The 20,493-nt window shown below is 33.9% G+C and overlaps 3 protein-coding genes across 5 annotated transcripts; all 3 read right to left on the reverse strand.

The window, feature by feature from the left end:
* Positions 1-613: 613 nt before the first annotated feature.
* LOC131426950 (protein cup) lies at positions 614-3,881 on the reverse strand. Its single transcript, XM_058589749.1, has 4 exons — positions 3,577-3,881; positions 3,084-3,441; positions 2,112-2,646; positions 614-2,056 (listed from the first exon to the last, which is right to left on the reverse strand). Exons 1-4 carry the CDS (start codon positions 3,653-3,655, stop codon positions 1,145-1,147), a joined length of 1,884 nt encoding a protein of 627 aa, XP_058445732.1. The 5' UTR covers positions 3,656-3,881; the 3' UTR covers positions 614-1,144.
* A 4,290-nt stretch (positions 3,882-8,171) lies between these two features.
* On the reverse strand, positions 8,172-11,525 carry LOC131429085 (uncharacterized). The gene is made up of 4 exons (XM_058593135.1): positions 11,198-11,525; positions 10,321-10,432; positions 10,121-10,265; positions 8,172-8,319 (listed from the first exon to the last, which is right to left on the reverse strand). The coding sequence occupies exons 1-4, from the start codon at positions 11,276-11,278 to the stop codon at positions 8,172-8,174; spliced, it is 486 nt and encodes a 161-aa protein (XP_058449118.1). The 5' UTR covers positions 11,279-11,525.
* Positions 11,526-11,550: 25 nt separating this feature from the next.
* Positions 11,551-18,319, reverse strand: LOC131426952 (uncharacterized). Of its 3 annotated transcripts, none has more exons than XR_009229222.1 (4): positions 17,951-18,319; positions 17,812-17,856; positions 17,367-17,459; positions 11,551-12,028 (listed from the first exon to the last, which is right to left on the reverse strand). XR_009229222.1 is itself a non-coding variant. In XM_058589751.1 (2 exons), the coding sequence occupies exon 1, from the start codon at positions 16,456-16,458 to the stop codon at positions 14,242-14,244; it is 2,217 nt and encodes a 738-aa protein (XP_058445734.1). In that variant the 5' UTR covers positions 16,459-16,742; the 3' UTR covers positions 12,232-13,810; positions 14,214-14,241. The 3 variants fall into 3 exon arrangements, 1 of the variants encoding a protein (XP_058445734.1); XR_009229221.1 differs by lacking the exon at positions 11,551-12,028 and adding an exon at positions 12,232-13,810; XM_058589751.1 differs by lacking the exons at positions 11,551-12,028; positions 17,367-17,459; positions 17,812-17,856; positions 17,951-18,319 and adding exons at positions 12,232-13,810; positions 14,214-16,742.
* Positions 18,320-20,493: the final 2,174 nt, after the last annotated feature.

Consider the following 20,493-nt stretch of genomic DNA (forward strand, 5'->3'; position numbering starts at 1 on the left):
CAAACGGCTGTTACTGCTTTCGTTTTGAATCGTCATTTCAATCGAAGGCTTACATTTTTTCACCTTTCCCATTTAACTTTACAATCACTGTGTAAACCGACTTTTGAACCGAAACCCGAAGGACCGAGCGTCATATACCATTCGACTCAGTTCGTCGAGTATTCTTGTCATCTCGGAAAATTTTTGTTTGAAAAACTCATCATTTTTCATGTACGAAAAAGTTATGAGATATCAATTAGGTAAGAAAATTTCATTTACGCACTATACTTGGTCATGTCGGATTCTTTCTTGCTTCACTGGTGTGTCATTTTCGTCTCAACTATATTGAGATTTTGGACTTCGAGATTGGTGCACTCCGAGCCAGATTGCGTTCGTATAAGTGGAGATATGTACCCCGAACCGAATGCGTTTCACAACTGAAATTTGTAGCTTTCGAACAGTATATTCCAGTGAAAGTATTATTTTCCGTACTTTTTTTTTGCTTAAGACCAAAAGTGACCATTTTCACCCTGGTCTGCGCTACAAGAAAACAAAAGACGACCGTTCGTATTTAAAGATTAATACGTGAAATTTTACCTTTTATCATAATCTCTTAAAATAAAAACAAAGGTACTTTCACAATTCAATGTTTATTATAAAGTTTGGGTTATAAATTCACTATATCCAATTCAGTTCCGTTAAAACTATTTTTGTTTATCATTATCGCTAGCTGAGCGCTTTCCGATAATGCGATATTAAGATTAGTAGATTGAATAATAACAATTTGAAACGATGTCTTTGAGGAAAATAAGAGTTGAAGTTGAACCCATTTGTTCTTGTAATTTACAAACAATCGTCTTAGGACTAATATTGCTCGAAGAGAAAAAAGTTTTACAAAAAGAGATGCAATTTTGCTAATCTACTAATAAACGGCGAAACAGATATCGATGCAACAAAACAAACTGTGCATAGTAAAAATTGATCAAAAACATAACACAGACATCTTGGAATCATAATATAAGGAACAAAATGATAGAAACTTGGTTAGTAAAATATACGAATGCTAACTTCGCAGCAAATTTCTTCCTACACTTGAAAAGAAATATTTTGAGAAATCAACTCTCATAAAAATATATATTATATTGAATTCTAATGACACCGGCTACTAAGCCTTTCCGAAGCGTCGGCTATTTCCAACTGAACGGTGCCCTTGATGCTGTGGCGAAAGTAGCATCTGCTGCAATGAGGCAGACAATTCATGCTGAGTTGGACCACCAGTGTAGAAGGAATTGTTTGCGTTGCCACTACCCGGAAATGACTGGTTGAATTGTTGACTAGCGCTGCTATTAGCCGTTTGGTTGAGTACCGATAAACTTCTTTGGATGTTTGGGCAGACCGACTCAACAAATTGTTGTACGGTAGGATTCGGTTCCGCGCTGCAGGCGGCAGCTGCCATCATTGCCATTTGATTGTTTTGCTCGAAAAGCAATTTTCGTTGATCCTGGAGCTTCTTACGCAATAAAGCATTCTGCATAATTGACTGTGTGTGAAATTGCAGCTCGCGCTGCGTCGGAATGCGTGGTTGTTGGGAAGTTGGTAGCGGCTGTTGCGATTGTTGCTGTGGCATTTGTTGGCCTGCTTCAGCTGCATTTTCCACAGTGTTTTTCATGAGCATGCGACGCAATATTTCGCTTTGATTATTTTTGCTCAGCAGTTGCATCAAATATTGCTGCTGAGCAATCAAATTGTTGCTGGCACGATTTTGAGCGACCATGTCTATCAGTCGTTTGAATGCTGCGTTTGTGTCAGCGGCACGTAGATTCGACTGATGATCAAATATTTCTCCCTGGTAGTTACGATTGCATGAAGATCCAGGAAAACGGTTCTGATTGCGATCAGGCTGGAATCGGTTGTTGTTTCCGTATGAATTGCCGTGGCTGTCATTATTCGAATGGTACGACTGGCGACGTCCATCTTGGTTCCAGGTTGATGCTTGGTTGAATGTGTTGTTGCCTCGACGGAACCATTTGCTAAAGCGGGATCCACCTTGATTGTTACCACTTGAAGCATTATCCACCTGTTGGTATAATAGTTTATAAAATCTTAGAAATGAGATGAAGAATTTAACCTACCCCAAAGAGTGATTCAAATTTCATGAACTCTTCGAAGTTATTCACATTAATTCCGTTCTGTTGAGAATGCTGATGATACTTCTGGTTAGAGTTGCTACCGTGGTCCGCAATACCCTTCGTTGGAGTACTTCGTGCAGGCGGAGACGAACTGGTACTGGAAGCTGCAACGCTTTCAATATCATTCTCACGTCCAGAATTATCGTGTTGCTTAGAACCGTTTCCTGTTCGCTTCGGATGCACATGCTCATAGTGGTGCAGATCATCGTAGAACGAAATGTGCTTCTCGGTTGATTTGGTCCTAGTATCCGGATTGGCCTTCTCCAGTGACGATTGGGAAGTGGACAAGGCATTCAGTGACACATCTTCATCGAAACCACGTAATTCGATTGTGTCCAGACGAGATGTTGGTCCGGCTGAAACCCACTCAGGTTCCTCCTCGATGACTGTATCCTGCAGGCGGAATTCATCACCACCTTTGTAGCTTTTTACGATCACATGATGGCTGCGATTGCTGAATTCATAATTGCGTCGAAATCTGCGAAGAAACCCGTTTTCATTAGCATCTCATTTGTTTGAACTCGACCGAACACTGATAAGCGCTTTGAAATCCCGAATTCATTGGAATTTCAATGAAACAAAATCTATTCTTTCCCAGCTGAAAAGACAAAACCTCAGATTTGGTTTCTATGTATTTAAAGTCACCCAGATTGTGTATTTATCACCAAGCAGAATATTTTTATATTATTTCATTAAAACCGGTTTTCTACATTAGTCTGGAAGAATATTAATATGAAATCATCAGTTTTTGACACGTTGTTCGGAGTTATCTGTTAATCTAAGTTTGATAAACAATAATGCATACCTTTCAAAAAAGGACGTCAAAACTGATGATCACTGTACCTATCAATGGCATTTTTTTCTGTGCAACAGGACGCATATCACTTATTAAGATTGTACTAAACTAACCCATACCTCGGTGCACTAAATCCATTCTCGCGACCATGACGATACTTAAGTACGCCAGAGGGTCGCTCGTTAGTCATATCCTTGCACGATTGGTTATTCGGTTCAACGCTCATGGCGTTTTTGCGTTCTTTCAGACAGATTCTTCTCACTTCGTTGGCGGTCCTCCAAATGGCAAAACGACCGATCTTCGGATCGTCGGCTACAGCCGGGCGTTGAAAACAGAGGGAATGTTTTCGAATGACCTGCAGCTGACTAGCTGTATATCGGATGGGATCCGAAAAACTCGGCAGAATGTCCGATAGTATAATCGCCGGCAAACCACAGCTCAGGATAGCTGGGTCTAATTCTTCAAGCGGAGGTTCATCTGGAAAGAACGTGGATTCAGATTTTAGTACAAAATGGCGGACTGTTCCATTTTAACTCGTCTGCAGGTAGCTGTTATCAATTCATCGGTTCTCTAGAAACTAGAAGTCTATTTGCGGTACCATATAAAATTTACCTGCTTCTCTTATCAAGCTCGAACAATCTCTGTATTGTTCAGAGGTATGCATCAAACCGTTACCGGAAATTTTTACCATTTTTTTTACTTTCTCTCTTGTTCCTATTTTTGCACAATTTAAAACCACAGAAAAGTTTCCACTTGCTACCGAGTTATTATTAAATAAATCTAATACGTAAAACACACGCAGTTGTAAAAGAAGATCTACTGAGTTCTAGCTCACAATTGCACCTTCTACTGGCCGGACTGGAATCTACTGATACGATCGATTTGTTTCATCGATTGACGACAGAGAATGATTATTTTGTAGTAAATAGATGATCTATTTACACATAAGCTTACAGTAAATAAGGACTATAGTGGCTATAATAATAGCAGGATTAGTGGCAACGTTGTAATAAAAAATGAGCTTTGTTTCGTGTTGCCATACTCGCAGATTTTATTTTGTTAACATTATTAATATATTTTATTATTTTCTGCTACAGATATTCTGTATCATAAGGGGCCTTTTCGGACAAACAAAGAGTCATTACTAAAGGGTACGTAGGTGAAATTCCGATGAAACGAAATTGTTTATGAGTCCACATGAGAAACATGCCCAACATAAGTCTTCCGTTTCTCCAATATGTTGAACCGATGAATGTCCAATAAATCGAACATCGGGAGGCCGATTCGGGACATTCGTTTTATTTTGAAACAGACTCATTGAACTGCGGGTCATTTTCTTTCGATCAACGTAAGTCGATAGAAAAAGGTTCCTTTGTTGAGCCACGTTACATGTGAGGCGTTAAAGTCCCGTTGGACTAGTTTCACGGAAGATACTACTTTTTTTTTTCATAAAAAACTACGTACCTGTAAAACACTTCTACTTCGGATTGACTAAAACCAGACCCTGTCAGCTTGGAGTGATCATCAGTTCAGCAACGCCATCGAACGGCATCACATTTAACATATTGGCACATTGCCGTGAAACTGAATTACCGGTAGCGACACCTGTCAATGAAAAATGGAACCAAGATAAGGAGAGTTATTTCGAAAATTTTCATATCGGCAGTAGTGATTTGCAATTGGCACATTGTCGCAAAACTGAAATGTAGAGGCGCTGCTTGTTTAGAGATGATACTTTCAGCTAGAGCTGTCAAATCGGTAGGAAATTTTTTAATTACTCCACCTTCTCGACGAGTTCTTATAAAAACGGGCAAATTCATTTGAAAAATCAAAGTATAAGTTGAAGAAAAAGTTTTTACTCTGAGGTGGTAATGTTGATCTTAGTTCATTGTGCGAAATCTACCGTTTATTCAGAATGGAGCATTAAACTTGGTTTCATAAAATTTTTCAAATGCCTGGAAATAACAAATAAAGCATGCAAAATAAATAACACTCTATCGCTATACATTCTAGTACTCGAGAAATCAACATTACACTGATTTCTGCTTAAAAAAATGTTGATCGGAAAAAACCTAACCATACCCAACTTCACACATTTCTGAAGATTTTCCATGTTTAATCGTAGTTTATACAAAAGAAAGGAGTAGTAATAACTTTGAAATCGATTTTCTTCTACTCCTAGTGAACTTTTATTGCTGATATTTATTTGTACTATTGAATAAACTATAAAAATGTTGCAAATCACTACTGCCGATATGAAAATTTCCAAAAGAATCCTCCTTTTCTTGGTTCCATTTTGCATTGGCAGGTGTCGCTACCGGTAATTCATCTTTGCGACAATGTGCCAATATTTTCTTTCGTTTATTCAATAATACAGACAAATATCAACAACAAAAGTAAACTCGGAGTAGAAGAAAATCGAATTCAAAGTGATTACTACTACTTTTATTTTTTTTTTTTTGTGGGAAACTACGATTAATCATGGAAAATCTTCAAAAATGTGGTAAGGTTAGGTTTTTTCGGATAAACATTTTTTTAAACAGAAACCAGTGTAATGTTAATTTCTCGAGTACTAGAATGTATAGCGATCGAGTACTATTTATTTTGCATACTTTATTTGTTATTTCCAGGCATTTGAAAAATTGTATCAAACCAAGTACCAAGCGACGACTACCAAGCTTCCACTTTCACTTCTACTATGATTTTTCAAATGAATTTGCCCGTTTTTATAAGAAATCGTTAAAAAGATAAAATAATTAAAAATTTTCCTACCGATTTGACAGCTCTTGCTGAAAGCAGAGCTGCAAAATGTCAGCCATGTCAAATGATCTTGACAGACTGACTAAAATCATCGTCAACTGTAATCGGTACGGTCAAAATGTCTGTCAAATGAGATGAGAAGTTCAGGGACCAAGTAGAAGTATACTCAGTCAAAGACAGGTGACGCATTTTGTTCTCTCTCTTTCATTCTTCTATTCCATGTTGAAGTAAAAAAATTCCATGAGAGTACTAACATAAACATTAATTGATAAAATTCATTGTTCTTTGTAAAAAGTCATCGGATTTCGGAGTTTATTGGTGTACATGAATTTAATTCAATGTTTATGCTGCTTGATTAATATTTAGTCACATCGTAATCAAGCAGTGACAGGAGAAATGAAGATAATATCAATCGCATCGGCAATCAATGAGCGTCCTGCTGAGTATAATATCAAGAGAATTTAAGTTATGACAGATCGGCTCTCAGACACTCAATATATGATGATTGGTAGAGCCTGGTTGGCAGCAGTCCAGTGACATAAACTTTCCAATCTTCGTCGTGTAAAGTTACTCGTTGATAGTGACATTTAGCAGCTCTGATGCCGATATAAATATTTTCGGAAGAACCCTCCTGCCGATATGAAAATTTTCGAGGAAACCCTTCATTTCTTAGTTCCATTTTTCATTTGCAGATGTCGCTACCGGTAATTCAGTTTCGCGGCAATGTGCCAATTGTATGGGTGCGCAGTGCTCCTATTTTGGCGCGCACGAATATGACATTTCTGTATAAAATGCTCAAAACGACGTATGTAACAATGAGAGACTCTCTTTGTTTACTTTCTCTTTTGATTATTACGGCACTTTTAGCAATCCTTCTCTCCAATCATTTATCGATAATAATAACTAAAGCTATCATCTTTTAATCTGCTCTGGAGAAATTCCCGAAAAAACAGAAATATTTCGCAATAATCGAAAGAGAAAGTAAACAAAGAGAATCTCTCATTGTTACATACGTCGTTTTGAACATTTTATACTGATTTCTCTCCCCTACACGCTCTTTGAACATAACTCATGGTTTGAGTTGCGATTACTCAAATTCATAAACTGGAACAATATGTCAAAATTTGAGTATGGATTTGAGTAAATCGTTTATCGTAGCCATGAGTTCTCTCGCATTTATTCATACATATTTTGAGTAAAAATTACTCAAGTTTTGACAATTTCGTCCCTTAACGCAAAATGAGTAGATAGGTGGTAACTCAAGTTTAGAGTACGTTATGAATTTGAGTGATGTGTCACTCAATTTTGAGTTATGTTCAATGAGAGTGTACACTCTTACCAGCCGCTACCTAATTTTGGGTCAAAACCTACCCAAAATGAACTAAAGTGCATTCTCCATTTTTAGGTAATGAGCACTCTACCCAAAACTGAGTACAAAGCGGAAAACTAATAAAATGGGTAATAGTCGAATACCTCAAAATTCAAGTATTTAGCGAATAAACCAAAATTTGAGTAGTTTTTGCGTTAATTAATATTAGGGTACCGAGCAAGTAACTCAAACTCAATGTACTAAGCCGATAACCCAAAATATGAGTACTTATCAGTAGATTAAAAATTAACGTAATAAGCAAACAACCCGGAATTTGAATATTCCGCAATTAACCCAAAGTTCGAGTAAATAACATGCTACCTAAAATTTGTCGGTTCAATTTAGATTTATTTTCCCGAATTTCTTGTTACGACTGAATCGAATTATATCGATTGAATGCTAAATTTTCATTCCGATTGTTCACCCCGATTCTGTATTTCGTTCGAATCGGATTTTTTCGATCGAATACGAATTTTGGCATTCTATAGCTCGATCGAGTTCGAGTTTTACATACAAAAGCATCACTCGAACGAATCACAGAATGCAAATTTTTACATTCATTCGACAAAATCCGATTCGATCGATAGACAGAATCTAAATACAGCATCGTTGTAATAAAAGATATATGCGTACACTATTAATTATATAAAAATATATAAATAAATTTGTAGAACATCGGTTAATTACATAAAAATTCGGGACCTGAAAAACTGAAGCAAGTGTTGAGAAAGAGAGACAAGTACGTTTTGGATCAAAAAGAGATAATTAGTATTCATCCATTTTGTAATGTTATATAAATATATTTTTGTTTTTTTTTTGCAGTGCAAAACATATCTGCTAAAGAAAGATCCAGGTGACCTGAAACAAAACACATTCAGTTCAATCCATACTATTTTGATGCAAAATGCGAGATATATTTCATATTTCACAGTTTATGTAGTATGTACTGACTATGTACTGACCATATTATTAGAGTACTATTCTTAAGTTACGGCATTTCATTTACTACCGAGTTATACATTCAGAAAAATTCAAAAAGCCTCAAATGGGATGCACAGCAGTAAGGGTGTATCGTTTCCTAAATTGATGTATCACCATTTGATATCAACGATCGACGTTCAGCATTGTCAACTTTATCAAAAACATTCAACAGATTATTGACCGAGTTCCGGGAGCTATGACTTTTCAACGAGTACACTTTTATGTCCAGAAAATCCTTCAAATTCCTAAGAAGTGTTGGAACACGAACATTCAGAACAGTGAAACCTTTAATGAAAACATCGATACAGTTCAAAGAACTGTAGCCGCAGGATACAGATTCTGTGCCGTAGACGGCATAATGAGAACCCTTTTTAAACTTATCGCCGAAACAAGCGATGTGAGGCTCATATCTTGCAGTGGTGGTCGTTAGGTGCTCGTGTTTTTTCGATTCCTGAAAACATAGTAATAATGAATATAAATAGGGTAAGGGCTCCCTATTTCATCTCATTTGTAAGGACGTCGCCTTCAAACCCCGATTTAGCCACTAAAATCACTGTAACTATTTCATATTACTGCTTCATTCGCCTTGCTCCACGTTGAAAATTGATTCACAATTCTTGAAAGTTCAACTAATATTTACAAAACAGCTAAAAACACTAATGATGTTTTCACTACTCGGCTCCTAATTCCATCTCAACGGATTTTTATCCATCCTATCGTTGATCTTTTATTCATCCTATAAATTAGCAATGGCAACAGCAATCAAAACAAAATATTCCACTATTACACTCTCACCCGCATTCGCATGGCTGCCAGGTGGCTGACTAAACGCTGCCAGCTGGAAAAATATGGCTTGCAGACATTCTGGTGACCGACTGCCTTACCGCTGCCAGATATACAACTCAAGCGATACAACCGTACCCACCAGGATTTTTCCACATTATTATTATTGGTAAAAAATTCACGCGTTGAATTATCTATCTTTTAACATCATTTATTTTAACATCATTTTATTAGTGAAAACAGATAGAACAGATGTAGACTTTCTATGCAAAGTAATACATATTTTCTATAAAAATACCTGGCATCTCTGTGCACAGCCGATGAAACACACACACACACTTCACAGCGTTATGTTGGTGTATAGCGGAATGAAACCAGTGCTACTAGATTTGCCACAATGGTTATTTCATTAGTATTTAACACGTTCTTTCTGGTAATATTCGAAGCAAAAACAGTTTTATTGAAATATTAATATCAATAATATAATTAAACTAATGTCACGAATACCAAAAACATACTTTTTGATGATAATTTGAAGAAGATAAACAATTTTTGTTTTGTAATATTATGAGATAACTTGGCAACTTTGCGAAACCAAATGAGATGAAAACAAAGCGCAATCAAGTGAACGAAGTGAAAAACTTTCATCTCATATTTTTGAAGACTTTTATTGCTTATCGGGTAAATTTTGAAGTTTTTAATCGTTAACTAAACAAGTGGCAAGTGAACATAACTAATTATGAAGTCATCCAGCATTCAATGGTAGTGTAATTGTGCGAAATAGTGATCATGTTTTTAGACGAATCGATTAGTAGATATTCAGAAACATGACGAACTGTAAATCTTGAGACGAAAATGTATCCTAAATTGAAAAGTGAGTTTATTTTATATGAAAAAAAACGATCACCGAAGAATTTAAAACCATTTCTTTCAAAAGGAAAGTGTGACAATAGCTTTTCAAATCATTTTAAAACATTTTACAGTTTGCTTCCGGTAGGTTGTAAAATATTATTCATGTTCAAAGTTATGAGGTGAAGGGATGAGATGGAAATAGGAGCTCAGATGAAATAGGGAGCCGTTGCCCTAAATGTATGTAAATGTATATATATATATATATATATATATATATATATATATATATATATATATATATATATATATATATATATATATATATATATATATATATATATATATATATATATATATATATATATATATATATATATATATATATATATATATATATATATATATATTAACATTGCGAAGCATATGACTACCTCAACCCAACGAATTAACGGTGCTGCTTGTATTTCCTCCACACTCATCGAATCGTCCTCCTTTAGTCTTTTGCAGCCTCTAACCATAAGCTCACGGAATACTACAAGAGCGCCTTGAATGTATTCTGTGAAAACACAAACCATTTAAACACATATAAAATGGTAATAAATAGTATTTACCATCTTCTATGTCGTTCAAGACATGTCGGTTCAAAAGAATGCACTTCAGTAAAATATTCGCCATATCCACTCGCTGTTCCAAACTAGTCATGCGGACGAACGATTGTTGAATCTAGAAATGATTATTACAGATTTGAAGGATTCAATTTAGTTATGAGTTCCTAACGATATGTTTTCCTATTACTATATAAAAAGTAAAGCAAAACCTTGGATTAAATTCCTTCTGTAGAATTTGGCCTTTCTGTTTAAACAGACTGCAACCGACTCATAGCGAACAGAATCATTACATGGGTAGTACTACTAACATAAGGAATCCTTACAAGGCGGGGCTCGAACATACGCCAACTGGTTTGTAGGACCAGCGTATATATATATATATATATATATATATATATATATATATATATATATATATATATATATATATATATATATATATATATATATATATATATATATATATATATATATATATATATATATATATATATATATATATATATATATATATATATATATATATATATATATATATATATATATATATATATATATATATATATATATATATATATATATATATATACCATTCATCTAAAGTTTTTTTGCCGCATTTTTAATCATTGAATAAATTTACATTAATTCTAGCTGATTATTTAAATGAACTATAATATAGGTTCTCTTGATTTTGTTTAGCATAGAAAAATAAATGTAATGCCTTATCCATCGGAATGAAACATTAATGAGGAGGGCTCTCGCTTGCAAATATAACAAATTAGGTCATAAAAATATTTCCACCGTTGGCTTTAGAAAGAAAATAGTATAAGGCAATAGAATTGAAGAAAAAAATGCTGTGATGAGTAAAATTTGACCTTACCATAAGTCCATTATACGCTGTCATGTGAGGAAATTGTTTAATTATCTGAGTAACGGATGAATTTACTTGGAGCATATGCATATGTAACTGGTGAGTATCTTTCAAATAATTGGCAATAATGCGGTAGTTCTCGGGTTTTGAATCTGTAGCCGCGCATAGCTGCACAATTTCCAACACTTCTTGTGAAGCAAAGTCGAAATCATCATAGGCTTTATTCCTGTTGAATTTGCGTTTATCTGCTGACACTTTTTTGCGTAGATTAGACACTCTTTGCTCAATAAGTCCAGTATGTGGGCCCGTTTGTGCCCCGTTATTGAACCAAAAGAAATACGACTGTAATATTTAACATGTAAGTGAGTATATATACATTAAATTTTTAAATCACCTCATCCGGATCCATAACATTTCTTTTCTTTCTCTTCAACTGAGGATATGTTGACACAATTTGCTTTGCTAGCAAGTGTTTTTCAAAAGCTGTGGGGTAACTTAAAATGTGCAATAAAATTTAAAAAATAAAATATTATTACTACAATTTGATGCTAGAAATCGAAAGATATGTAGCCCAAGTCAAAATTGGTTTCATCTAGTTGGAATATTACAGTTGAAACAAAAATAATCGATATCTGCTAATATGTGCATTTATGAATTATATGTGATGCTCACAACTTACCTGCGCTGGTTTAGAATTCGATCCTCGAAAAAGTGACTACACAAAATTCTGACCATGAAAAGTAAGTTTTTATTGCTTGGTAACCCTCCAACATTAAGTTCACCATAGAGAATGTTACGAAAATCTGTTCTTGTTTCCAACGCAGTTCTTATTTCTTTTTCCTAAAATATAATTTTTTTCTTATTTTCTATTTTAATTTGTAACAGTCATTGTGAACTGAGAAGAGCTAATAGAAAGAAATAGGGCTACCACCTCGGATGTACTGTTTCGATAATATTATTCAGAAACAATAATCTACATAATAAAATAATGAAATCAAATTATGCCAAAAGCATATAGACATTTTAAAATAAATCTTGCACTGTAAATCATAGACTCTTTTTAAAAATGAGTTGCTGTAAAAAACAATAAATTCGATTCAAGGGTTTTAGTAACGCATAGGTAGCGGCTTGTGCTTAACTATGCGATTTTCCTATGAATCGTCTTCAACTCATCTGCGCATTAGCAGTTTACGTTGAACTGCTAACGCCACCTTATAGTTCAATATAAATCGCTAAGCAGACTTAAATTAATGCTATTTGCAAACAATTTTTGTACCGAATTTATCTGTTTTTATCGAAATGCCGAAAGGTTGTAAATAACTCTAGAAATGTAGTCATGTAATCACATTTTCCACTTGACAAAATTTCAATACTGGAATCCGACTGTGGTTGTCATACATGTCACTCGGGACTTAAGAGTAACGTAAATGAAGTGAGTTTATGCCATTCAAAGTGTTGTCATCATCCGCTTTTCAGTTCGATGTATGGCTGATGTCTGAAAGCTAACAAGAGCTTCTTTATACCACCTGTTGAAACTATCGTTTGAAAAAAACATATGTAGCAACCTTTATTGAGAGCCGAATTCATTACCTACATGAAACACAGTAACAGTTTCGAGGTAACAATAATTTTAGCCAAAGTTAAGAGGTACTCTAAAGTGATTGGAGAAGGTTTACAATTTCGTGTCCTTATTTTTCATAAACACCCTCATTTTCGTTATTCCATCTTATTATTTTGCGATTCCCAATTGTTATGAATGAACTAAGTTAATGCTAACTTCACACCATGACCAATCATATGAATCTTCATGGATCATCGGTTGTGCTGCGGCGCGGAAGAATTTTGGTAAGTCCGGCAGACCAGCAGCTTCTTCTAGGCATGAGACTGCCGGATGGAGTTGGCAAGCTTAGAAGGAGACATGGATACATTAACACATCTGTTTTGTCAATAAGAGCCAGAACTACATATCATAAGTCAAACGTCTAAACGTACTTTGAAAAGAACATCTGACGATTTGAACTCAAATTAAAACTAATTACACGACCATATGAAAGAGCAATAATAAAACTGTTCAGCGTTTCTCATATAGAAAGGCTGTGCAATGTATGTGAAAACCAACTTATGAACCGAGGACCGGAGAATTTAAATGTCTTATCGATTGAAAACGGTAAAAAATTATTGTGACTATGAAAACAGATTGTCGAAAACTCCAAAATGAAACTTGCTTTGATTTCTCATGAAATGTTCACAGGAAAGGCAGCCCACTCACTTCACTAGGATTAAAACAGGAATAGAATAAATAAACAAATTAAAAAAATAACACATCATAACAGCTAACAAATTTTAAACAAGCCAGGATGCTTAAAAGCAAATTTTTCTAGATGATCATAATGATAAATTATCTACTTACATTAAAAAAAGTAAAACGAGCTTTAGATGACGTTGAATGAGGATCGTTCCAGTTTAGTACATTTAAGTTCGATTCATTTATGTTTTCTTGGGCGTTATTATTTTCCTGTCTTATAAATTCCAATATTAGCAATCACGGACCTTTTTCTATTCCGATGTCCATTAAATCTTTATCCTCCATTAAAATTATAGATTCGCTTGTAATTCCGCTATCTGTGGACCGAAAAACAAATTATATTACCAGAACGTAGAGCAATTATAAATCAGAGTAATAAAAGTTTTTGAAAATCATGCTTTTTATAAATTTGAGATATGTAAGTTCATTCACATCATGCTGATTAGGTTTATGTTCTGTTAATTCAATAAAAGCGTAAAAAATATTAAGTTTCTAACTGGGTTAATAATTATATCAGTAATGACCGTCACGATGTTAGATTGAAAACACGTTTTGAACATACTTTATTATTTATTATTATTTATGATTTGATCGGTAATTCATCGCATCGCTCACGAGAATATTTTTTTGTTATTTATCCGTCTATATATTTTGAATGTGAAACGTTTCGACATTTTGGTTAAGGTTATGTATTTTGAAATGTGAAATGTATTTACTGACCTTATTGGCTGAAACAACTCCGCAAACGTTATTCATCAAAATATTTGAGGCTGATATAAAGAAATTTGTCGACGGTGTTATTGGTCGTCCACAGGCTGTAAGTTTTTCTTTTGAATACCTTCGATTTCGGTATCCTTAGAATGTTCTTGGTAATTTTCGTTTTGTAAGCATTAATAGTATAACAAAACTCGATTATTTCTAAAGCTTGTATCAAAAATATATATTCTTCTCCTGAATCGATGATACTAAGAATGATTCCATAGCATTTTAATGCACAATTAATATATTTTACAATCAACCCCGAAGAAAAATGTATCAAATTGGATGTAAAGCTTTGAATCACTGTAACTTCATCGGACAAATCAAACAGCAAAGATGAAAATTCCAAATCTGTTTTTTGCGTTGTGTAGCTTTTTAATACAGTTTTGCTATTAGTATCATATTGATGATTCGTAATATTATGGACTTGCTTAAAATTATGTCTTTTTGCCAAACTATATGATAAATTTTTAAAGTTATTACACGTTTTGGCTTGTCCTTTTCTATCTCTGAATTTTCCTTCGAAAAGCATACAGCTATCGAAAACGCTGGGGCCCTTTTCGAGAATTTTTTGCACATAGTGTGATATGTGATGTATTTTATTGATCATATTTGCTATACGGCTCTCTACAAATGTTTTATGGAATATCTCAATAGACTTTCTCAGTTCTTCCAACATGTCTAGTGTCATTTTACTCGAGAAGGAAAAATATGTTATTCTCAAGAGTGTTGATATTAATACTTGGTAACATTCTTTATGTTGTATAAGATCCCAGAAAATGAAAGGAAAGGCTCTCAAAAGAGTCCACGTTTGAGCAGCAGATTGGTTTAAAATGTTTTTAGATGATTTTATAGATTCTTTTGTAAAGTTTGCAGAAGGTTTATCACGAATTTCAGCATCTCTAAATTCAAAGCGTTCAATATATTCGTTGATTTGTTTTTCGGTTATAAGCTTTTCAGTTAAGGCATCTCGCAAAATCGCTTTGAGGATAAGGCTTACTACACCTTCCAACAAATCATGCATGGGGTCAAATGACCAATTATTAGCTATATTGAAACTGTCGAGTTCATGGAGAACACACTCTTTTACTATGCCACATTCCGAGGGAGTTATCGTTCCAGATTTCAGATTTTTCAAATTTTCGTTGAGGCTTTCCTCAGTACGTAGTGGATGAATATCACCCAACTCTCCGTTTACTAAAGCATCCCGTGTTATGTAACAAGAACGACAAAAAAACTTTGCGGAAGGACTAAGAAGCTCGAATATATCGTGCACCGCTAGACTATCTCCTAACACATCAATTAGAACTGCTCGCAATACATAATGTCTTGGTATCAACTCAACTAAAACACCGTCATCGGTTTGTAACTTTTTCAAATCATCAATGAATGGTCGCAAAATTTTCCCATATCCGTATTTTTTCAATAGCTTAGACTGAACAACCATTACTAAGTATATACGGTCGAGAGATGCGTTAAGTGTGGAATGAATATTTTGGATTCTAATCGAGAACATCGTCATTTTTTTCTTAATTCTTCTAGAACCCAACGGATTTAGATATTCTACATCATCTAAATGCAATGACAGTCTTAAAGCAAAGGGATATTTATTTAAAAAAGGGTGTGATTTGAACTGGCTTCCATCCTTAAATGAACATATCGATTTATCATTTTGTGGCAACTCTTTATGTATCATTGCTCTTGCATCCGGGTTATTCATCACCAAACGTAGTGTTTCTATAACTGGAATATAGTACGCCATATCTCTTATACGCGTAACGCGACTTACACTTTGTTCAATTTTAACTCTCGTGCTCATTTTCATGCCTTTTCTAAGACCAAGCGGAACCGAACGAGTAACTTTTTGGAACCCTAGTTCAATTCCTTTTGGAACAGGTATCGCACATTTTGATATATATGCTAAAAATGCCAAATTATCTTCTAGATATTTAACATCGGTAAAAACAGATGGTACATGTAACTCATTAATCAAATTCACGACGTCTTCTTCCGAAAATAGTATACCCCTTGATAATAGGAAAGATTTTATAAGACACGTCGAATATCTTTGGATATTCCTGAGCATTACGTCTGCAAGTTGCATAAAATATTGGATTTTAGCTTCAGGTAATTTAATATCGCTACGCAAATCTGTTATTGATTTGGATACTTGATCTAACATGGTTTGTAAACCAATCGGTTCCATGAAGAAAAACGGGTTGTGAATCTTTGTTGTATTTGTCTGATCAATTGTTTCATTTGCATTTACACTATCAGTAGGGAAAGTTGTGTTTGTTGTTCCTTCATCAATCACACTATGATGTCGGTTTAAAATGTGTCGTTTCAAATTCGAAAAAAAGACGGGAACCGAGCAAACAGTGCATTTGAATGGTGTACGGTTAGAACGCGATGTTTTTAATTGATGTTCCTCACTGTAGTGCAGTTTTAGATCATTGAGATTACTAAAATATTTTTCACATTCTAAAATGTGACATCGAATACCTTCAATAAAAATAACATGTTTAGTATTTTTTCATAATGTAATCAAGTAGCGTATTGCTACCTGTAAAATACGGTTTACGTATATAATACTTTACGTGGCAAAATATTTTGTCACATGTTTTTATATCAGGTTTAATCATAACGTGTTAAAAAAAGTTCTTTTAATGATAAGGCTTGTAAAAGATCATTTCAACTGTTTTGCTACAGGAAAAAGAAACCGAAACATCAGCATTATGCATTAAAATTTTACTGGCTTTTATGCAGCTTTTAAACAAACCGAAGTATGTCGAAATCGATTAAGTTTGTTACGTCACTTCTGCGATCATAGCAACGGGACCAGAAGTTTGATTTCGAAACATGATCATAGATCATTTTTAATAGTAGCTTTCAAACGAGACTAAGATATGGATTGTAATCGATTCTGCCATCTCCGAGAAATTTGCAGATTAAAATTTCCGAAGCCGGTATTTGCCATTTGTTGTTCGAAATTGATCAATGAGCCAAAAAAAGTATAGCTCTCTTTCTGCATCGCATGAACAAAACAAATTCAAAAATTTATCATTCCCACCATAATGCGTATTTTCATATACGTAATATTTGAATATAACTTACCTAAAAGTTTTTTTGTGCTCGACCCATCGATTTTTTGAAACAATTTCTCCATATCTTCTATTTTGTTTGTTTCGACTCTAAGTGAATGAATATCTGAAATTAGGAAAGACTAACATTACTCCTTACAAATCGTATTCATAGTAACATGCTCATTCATTTTGATCGCCATGTTATCCTTGGCGATTTGAATCTAGATACTATATAACTATTCAAATCTTTCCTATCCGGTTCAGTACCGGCCGAGTTCCGTACTCGGACGCAAATATTCTCCCGCAAGTTTCAACGCGTGTATTCACACTTGTCCGGCTTAGTACCGATACGGAATGGTGTAAATACAAGTAATAAAACGTGCGGAAGAATATTGGCGTCCGTGCACGGCACTATGCCGGTACTGAACCGGACCCAGAACCAGTACAGTACCAAAATGGATATGAATATTTCTTACCTTATAGCTCATTCGAGTTTCACCCGTATATTTGTAATAAACGTTCTGAAATAAGGAAAATAATTTTTAGTTGTTTATAGAGATGATGAAATAGTTCAGAATGCTAACCTAACATAATAATTGAAAACAACAAACCTACCTGGTACTAACGCCAGCAAGTTCACTATAAAACGACTATGCTGAAAATATAAAAAATTAATTGATAATATGGATTATGTTACATTACTTAACCTACAATTGCAGTAAACTTTCCCGCAGCCGATTCTCTTTGAATACTGAATACTGATTGAACGGTTGGTCAGAGTTACCATATTCACAGATTGTTATGTGAACCCACAGACTTATTTTTCCCTATTTTGCCAAACAGATTCTGTGTCACAGAACACAACTTTTATAAAAAATTGAAAGATTTCTACAGATTTTCATGAATATTTCCTAAAAATGGCTGATTCTCAAAAAAAATTCAGAGATTTTTTCAAATTATAATCGAAAATATGCAATACAGATGGTACACAGATTTCAAAAATGGCAACTCTGCTCTTGGCAGATTTCTAATATACGCTACCTATTTTTTGGGTAGAAACATATATTACGATTAACTCAAAATTAACGTAAGTTGTGTGTAGTTTATTACCCATTGTTAACGCAAAAAAAGTAATGAGTTATTTACCCAAAATATGTGTAGTAGCAATTTTTTATTCCTTACCTAATTTTGGGTAGTTCATATATTAAGTTATCAATGAGTGATTTCTCCTCAAAAAATAGGTAGAAATGATTTTCAGTGTAGTTCTATGTACAACACTGAAATAAAAATCTTTTTTATATTCATTAGATTCGTCATATGAATCGTATGCATCGTATAACTCATTGAAGCCATATGAAAATTTATATTTTTTATTAAGAATGTACATGAAGTCTGAATTAGTGTAACAACAATGAATTGATAAGAATATCACATACAATTTATTTGAAAACTCGATAGAACTTATCCCATTTCGTAATGTATGTGGTGAGTCCTCGATATTCATCAGCTGCTTCAGGCAGTTCACCTGGGATTTATGCATCATAAAGCAATTTATAACCGCAGACACGTTAGCTCTTTCAACTAACATTAAGGATATATTTACGAATCATGAAATAATACGGTATGTTCCATTTTTTTCATTACTGACTAGTGAAATGATTTATTTTTTATTCAATAGCTTTGGGGTCACACTTCTTTACCGTTAATATCAAAAAGTGCTTCCAGGGATTCACCAGTAGTAAAGCTCGAATCCTGAAAGAACAGCGCGATAACAGAAAATCACCGTTCGACGTAAGTGTAAAAACGAAATTATTATGAAATGATAAAAATAAATAACAAAGTTTTTATAATAATGCAACAATCTTTTATTGCAGCTTTTGCTTCCTCTCAATGTAATAAGCCCATTGTTTTTAGCAATATTGCATATTCGCATCACTTGTTTAATTCAATGGTAATCATTTGATCTATATATTACTGGTATATGGAACTATAATGGCCTACATTAAAGGCTATTCATAATTGTTCTACAACAAGCCATATGTTTTAAATGAATCTATATATAAATATTGAATCTATGCTATATAAATTCTGATTGAATAGAATATGCACTTTATAAATTGTCTCAATATATGTTGTGTGATTGTCTAATAGTTGTTATAGGGGGTGCTAATAAATTTTATTGAGTCTGGAAATTCCATTCGCTATATTAAATTCTTATGAAAATAACTTTAAGAAAAGTTTAATGTTTTATATGATTATCTTATATGTTTGATATGATATTGATACACCATGTAATTTTCATTATAATTTCCAATAGTGCAAATATATTAGATTCTCATACACAGAAAGAAATAATGAAATTTACACGACATGTAAATCAATAGTAACATGGAATAGATATGAGTTGAATCAAAATTTTGATTGAAAACCTTCATCGATGCAAAACTAAATTGGATTGCATTGAATTTTCAATGAATATAACTGTATCTTTCAATTAACGATTAGTTTTGTGATAAAATTACATTTAAACCTACAGAATTGTAATGTAACTTTATGTTTAATTGCTGGCTCCAAATATGTGCATGAAAATAGATGTAAATTCACAAAATATTTTTATCTGTGTATAATGTGAAAATGAGAATTTAGCTCAGTGAAAATTCGATGCCGACTTGCCTGAAGGTGCCATGCTCGCATGTGGCAGATAATTTGTTCGGGAAATGTGAGAGCTGGATAAGTTGTTAATTTGATGTCTTTGCTAAAACACACTTCCGTTAAAGAAAGTACACAAGTTTTACATTATGTTTGCAGGAAAAATACTGAACGGCATACTGAACAAATATTCTGTCCAGTACACCGTTCAACATCAGACTATGAATTTAGTTCCACAATAATTATAAGAATTATTCAAGTGCCAGAGTACAGTTTCCGAATTCAACTGCAGATTTCAGTTCCAGAATCCAGTTTCACAATTTTTGGTTCAAAAATCAGTTCCAGAATACAGTTCCTGAGTTCAAGTTCTAGAATCCAGGAGTAGTATTTCTTCCTTCCAAAATTTAAGCTCTGAATTAATTTCCGAAGTCCAGGCTCAGATTACAATTCCCGAATGCATATTGCTAAGATTTTTTTAGTTTATTAAATTATAATGGTGCTACAAAATA

This window comes from Malaya genurostris, chromosome 2, assembly GCF_030247185.1.
Source record: "Malaya genurostris strain Urasoe2022 chromosome 2, Malgen_1.1, whole genome shotgun sequence".
NCBI classification, from domain to species: Eukaryota; Metazoa; Arthropoda; class Insecta; order Diptera; family Culicidae; genus Malaya; species Malaya genurostris.